The 6000-nt window shown below is 38.4% G+C and overlaps 1 protein-coding gene across 3 annotated transcripts in view; it reads left to right on the forward strand.

Annotated features, from left to right (window-relative positions):
* Window positions 1-6000, forward strand: part of map3k4 (mitogen-activated protein kinase kinase kinase 4) — a 31407-nt gene that overhangs the window by 20157 nt on the left and 5250 nt on the right. For 2 of the 3 annotated variants that reach the window (XM_061690337.1, XM_061690339.1), the window contains exons 14-21: window positions 220-298; window positions 402-480; window positions 1378-1471; window positions 1713-1838; window positions 3941-4041; window positions 4120-4200; window positions 4666-4857; window positions 5753-5823. In XM_061690337.1, coding sequence (XP_061546321.1) covers window positions 220-298; window positions 402-480; window positions 1378-1471; window positions 1713-1838; window positions 3941-4041; window positions 4120-4200; window positions 4666-4857; window positions 5753-5823 — 823 coding nt within the window. The remainder of the gene's footprint in view (window positions 1-219; window positions 299-401; window positions 481-1377; window positions 1472-1712; window positions 1839-3940; window positions 4042-4119; window positions 4201-4665; window positions 4858-5752; window positions 5824-6000) is intronic. The other variant, XM_061690338.1, reaches the window with a different exon arrangement.

Here is a 6000-nt window from a genome sequence, read left to right on the forward strand (position 1 = left end):
CAAAATTGGTAAGCTAAACGTGTGCACATGAGAAGGTGTTCTCATTAACGATAACAGTTGGTGAGCCACCATTTAAACACGAACTGCTTTAGGATTGTCTTGAAAGATTGAGATGATAATTCCAGCATTTGAATTTATTCTCAGCACAAAAGCAAAGCAATTCCAGATTTTTTATAGAATCAGATTTGCATGTTGGAATTGTGCTACTTTGTTCCGCAGGTGGGCAACTCAAGGCTTTGACTTTCTTCAAGCTATTGAACCTGCCTTCATTTCAGCATTACCAGAGGATGACTTCCTGGTAAAAATAAATAAATAAAATAAAATAACTCAATCATTACAATGAATCATCTTGGCATGCTTAAAATCTGTTGCTGGACCTACTGTTGGTTTTCTCTCTGCAGAATTTACAAGCGCTGATGAACGAATGCATCGGACACGTGATCGGCAAACCTCATAGCCCTGTCACTGGCCTGTACATCGGTGAGATAATATTATTAATCCACTACCGCTATTTCCATTTTTGGGTGTGCTTTTATATTCTTTAGTCTGCTGTGACACAAAGCAGAAGACCACCGTGGCCGTTAAATAACAAAGCACTGCGAGATGATGTGCACGGACACTTGGAGCACAGCTTCCACTCACAGAACACAAATGCATGCAATTGTCATTTATTTAATAAGTCTAATAATGATATAAAATATTCTATTTATATATATATATATATATATATATATATATATATATAAAATCTCAAAGCATAATCTGTTGTTGTTATCTAATTTGTTTATTACTAATCGTTTGCAAAAGTACAGCTATTTTCATATGTAAACAACATATATTTTTCTTTAAGAGGCTTTTATTTTCACAAATGCAAAAAAAAACTAAACGCATATGTTAAATGAAAACATGCCCTCATCAGCAAAACTGAAATCAATTTGCTTATGGTGTAAAACAAAAGCATAGAACATTCTTTGAGGCTTTCATTTGAATAAATGTCTTCTATGCAAAATGAAATGATATACTTTTCTTCAGTATATTCGGTTGCTTTTATTCCAGTACACATCAACACTCATTAGTAATCTGTGAAGACGATACATGGTGACATAAAATCCGTTAGGGAAACTAAAATGACACTGTAATTTTATTTTTTCCATCATTTTCGTTACATTTTAGTCAGCTGAAATGTAATTGCAGCTTTTGTGTTTAACTTGGTTTTGGAAGCTGCAGTTGGTCATGAATGGAACTTTCTTTTCAGTGCAAGAAAGCGCTTCTCTAAATGTTGAGGCCCCGTAACACATGAGCTGCTCTCATTCATTTCCAAATACAGGTCCCTCTCCAACATTCCCAGTGAAACTCTGCATTTGTTTGTATTTCCAGCACCCAGAAATAGCCCTCGGCCTGTTAAAGTCCCTCGGTGTCACAGTGACCCACCAAATCCAAATCTTTTCATCCCCAATGCTGAAGGGTTCAGGTTGGTGATTTGTCAGTTATTTAGGAAAATATTGTCTTAGTCTTTTCCTTCATTGCTTTGCTGCTTCTGGCTCCCTTCGCTTCTAATGACTACTAATGGATTAAGTGTGTGTGTTCATGTAAGAGTGTGTTTGAGTGAACCATCCAGCCACATTTTCACACTCAACTTCGTGCACATCCGACCCAAGACAACTGGCTCCTCTGAGTCTGAGCTCCTCAGTGTGTCTGTTTTTACCACGCAGCTCTCGAAGTCTCCCCTGTGACCTCCGGAATCAGCTTTTCCCCAACGGCCCTCGGCCCATCCCACAGGGCCCGGGGGGGGAACATGGACACACCAAAGCGCCCAGCAGCACCCCCAATGACGTCAGGTAGCCCCTTTCCCCTGGTCACCCGCGAGAAAGAAAACAAAAGGCCGAGATATCCTCAACCAAAATCTACTCTCAGCAATTTGCTTTTCCATAGAGTGCAATAAAAAAATAGACAATCATGCTAAAAAATATTGGCAGCGCTGGGGTGCCAGCATTTTTTAGCATGACTATAAAAAGACATCATATGCCTTTTTTCTTGACTGTCTGACATGAAATCAGACTAAACCTTTCCTGTTTTATGTCAATTATGATTACCATAATTATTTCTATTTGCTACATGTCAGAATAGTAAGGGGATTGATTTTGACAAATATATATAATAGACAATACAGTAGAGACTGTATGTTTTGTTATGCAAGCAAACACACATTACCTTCACACGAAATTGATCTGATTATTTTACTGCTTTTCTTAAACAATGTTAGTAAACTTCAGTGCTGATGAGGTGTTTCTTAAGAGTAAACTACATATTTCCAAATTCCAGTAATCATGCTTAGTAATTAGAGTTCTGGACAGATTGCTACTATTGTATAACTATATGCTCACTAATAAAGACTTTACCAGTTTGTGAACCACGTTCTCACCTTTGATAGCATATCGGAAGGCTGGCATCTCCCATTTTCCATTTGTGGAAACTGCATTCAAAAAACAAATTGTTGTCTGTTTATGTTCAATGTTCAGATGAAGTCCTATTGTAAGTGTAGAGCTTCTATGTATTTCTGTACATAAACTATACAATTGAATAAAAGTGCCAGTTTCTTCTACATATACAACCAGAAACTTTGAAATGCACTTTTTTTCAATAGCCTTGAAAAAATTAAAAATAAATAAATCAATTAAAATTATATGATTTATTAAATGATTTGGGGTTATGTAATGCACAATTGCACAAAATCATTTGGAAATCTCATCCAGTACAGAAATGGATCTTTTCTAAGCACATTTTATCTCTGCGGTTAGTGTTTGTACATGCAAATGCCACAAAATGTGTCCAAATCAGGTCTCACATAAGTCACTTGTGTCAATGGAAGCGACTGTCTGCTGCACTTTGTGTGGAAATGGAAAGAATGGGCTCTGACATCCTGCTCTTTAGTGCTTCAATACGAATCTCTTGCTAGTGACGCGCTGCCATTAGACGTTTGCCTCTGCTGTTAATCTTCTGATTGCATGCTGAACGCTTACTGGGCTCCTTGGAGGGACAACATGGGCGCAGCTGCTTTCATGCGTCACATGGTTGTAGCTTGTATGCGTGAATCAGTAGTCATTTACTGCATACTGTAAAGCTGTATTAATTGTTTGATTGGCTCATTAATCAGTACAGTGAACTCCTGTTTAGCGCGGATGATACTTTCCAGACCCCAGGTAAAAAGCCACGATATAGAGGGACCATAAAAAAGGTTCTACCTCTCCACGTGATTTAAACGCATTAAAACACCTTTTTAATGGTTTCTTATGCCTGTTCTCTCTCACTGTCAAAAAAGACTTGTAAAACATCACTGTGAGTGACAAACAGCTTGAAGTACATACAGTACAGTTTACAGTTTACCATACAATATTTTGATGCAACTACATATACAAAACATTGTATATTTAAAAGCCAAAATGTTCAACCAAACCATATAATGTGAAACACCCTAAACAGGCTGATGGAAAGTAGCATAGATGTTACGTGACGTACGGTTACAGGCAACTGCTACTTTAACACACACACACACAACAGCAACACAAGCAGTGCATACAACAACACTCAGGCATATATTCCTTCTGCTCGCTGGGAATAACAAATATTACAACAGCAAAATGAGGTACTGTTTTACATTGAAGGAGCATCCTCTTCTTGTTGTTGTCAATTACATTGCATGTATTTCAGCACACCTCAGTGCTGCCCTCCCTGGAATGTTGTGGCACAATGTGATACTACCTGAAAGCTCATAACTTTAAATTTGCACTGTCCTCTTTTCTATACAAACCCCTGAAAACTTGCTCCAAAATCTGCGATATAGCGAGGCTACAAATGATGAACCGCGATATAGCTGGGGTTCACTGTATCCCAAATGTTGTCACCTATCCATTTTTGTTCATTGTCTACTATGTCTTTGAAGGGGATCCAGTTTCCATGAGAACGACCGCCTGTCGTCCGTCGCAGCAGAGTTGCATTTCAAGTCGCTTAGCCGCCATTCAAGCCCCACAGAGGACAGAGAAGGTAAGCGTATTCGTACTTTGACACGTCACGTCATGCTGCTTCATTCCCTAAATCTTATTTCTCGCTGTTTTCTGACAGAACCTTCTTATCCAAAGGGCGATTCTAATAACGCAACACGCAGGAGCTGGGAGCTCCGTACCTTCATCAGCCAATCGAAAGGTGAGTTGAATAAGAAGGCACATTTTGTATAGACTAGTGATTCTCAAACTCAAACCGAAAATAATGAGCTCTCCATGTACCACCATCGTGACCAATATTTAAATACAGTTGCGTAGTAGCCCTTAGTGTTCATCAAAAAATGGGACCAGTTTTAGTCTTACAAAGTTTTATATTACAGTGTCATAAGCCACTGTGACATTATGCGCAGTTTCAAAATTAACACTGCGCTTCAATATAGGAGAATTAAAAAAAATTATAAATATTGATTCAATTAAAGATTTTTGCTCATTTAAGTTTAAAAATGATGTGTTGTTTAAGATTTAATTAAAATGTATATTAGTAAAAAGGGAAATACAACTGAACTGTACTTATGCAGCGATTCTTTCACAGCACTTAGAGGTAGCCCCTTTGAGAAACACGGGTATAAAACTTGGCAATCTCCCTTTTTTTTCTTCTCCGCGTCAGACTCTGCGGCCCGCCAGAGCCCATTGGAAGCCGTCCGACGCTCCATCCGTAGGTTTGAGGACAAGCGTTATGCCGTGATGAGGCAGCGCAACATCATCGGCCAAGTGTGTCACACGCCCAAGTCTTACGACAACGTGATGCACGTCGGCCTCAGGAAGGTCACCTTCAAGTGGCAGAGGGGAAACAAGATTGGTAAAGATGGCTCTTTTACTACCTTGTCAATGTGATAATGAGCAACCAGGCTATGATGTAGAGCTTTGCCTGTTCCACATTTTGTTACGTTACAGTATTCCAAAATTCATTTTTTTTCCTGAAAGGTCTATGTAAATGACACACCATAATAACATGATTTTCTTTCTTTCTTTTTTTTTTTCTCCCTTGTGGAAATTTATGAGAAAAACTTTAACATAAGTGTTCACAGCACCTTTGGCAACAATTACAGCCTCAAGTCTTTTTAAATATGATGCCACAAGCTAGGCACACCTATCTCTGGGCAGTTTAACTTATTCCTCTTTGCAGCGCCCCTCAAGCTCACAATTATGAGGGGGGGGAAAAAAATCATTTAATCGATTTTGGAATGAGGCATAAAATTCAAAAATGAGTAAAAAGTGAAGCGCGGCAATTACTTTCTGGATACTGTATGTAAACAAACTTTAAACGGTATGTAAACAAACTTTAAACAGTTACAATGTGCCAAATTTTTATTTTGCACACCTCTGTACTGCCATTATAGATGGATGGATAGATACTTTATTCATCCCGTGCAACAGCAGAAATATTCACGCACATAAACTTGTTAGGAATGTAGCAAGAACCAACAAATGAAAAACAAACACAAAGTGCAGCATTGTGGAGGAATAAAAAAAAAAAAAAAAAAAAGAAATCAAATAAACGCAATCAGAAATACAGTGCTATATTAATCATTGTGACTGTGTCAGTCTACATAAGTTGCACATTGCACACTTTACATTTCTGGAGTTTCTTGTGCATATTCCTTGAATGTATATATTTTTCCCCATAGTACTTGAATGACACTAACTCCTGGCCACGTGATGCTGATACATGTCTGATATGTTTGTGTGAACAGGTGAGGGCCAGTATGGAAAAGTGTACACCTGCATCAACGTGGACACTGGAGAACTCATGGCCATGAAAGAGGTTTGCAGTCCAGCAAGTGGCACCTGAACCCCATTGACATGCAACACCAAAGCGTGGTTCAGCTCATTTTTACAGTGGACCCTTCGAATGGGTTGGCAGTTAAACAACTAAGAATTTGACCTGAAGTTTCAAGGACCAAAAGGTCCAAAAGTATTTATTTAATAAAAAAAAAAAAAA

The sequence above is a fragment of the Phycodurus eques genome, chromosome 11, assembly GCF_024500275.1.
Source record: "Phycodurus eques isolate BA_2022a chromosome 11, UOR_Pequ_1.1, whole genome shotgun sequence".
Classification (NCBI taxonomy): Eukaryota; Metazoa; Chordata; class Actinopteri; order Syngnathiformes; family Syngnathidae; genus Phycodurus; species Phycodurus eques.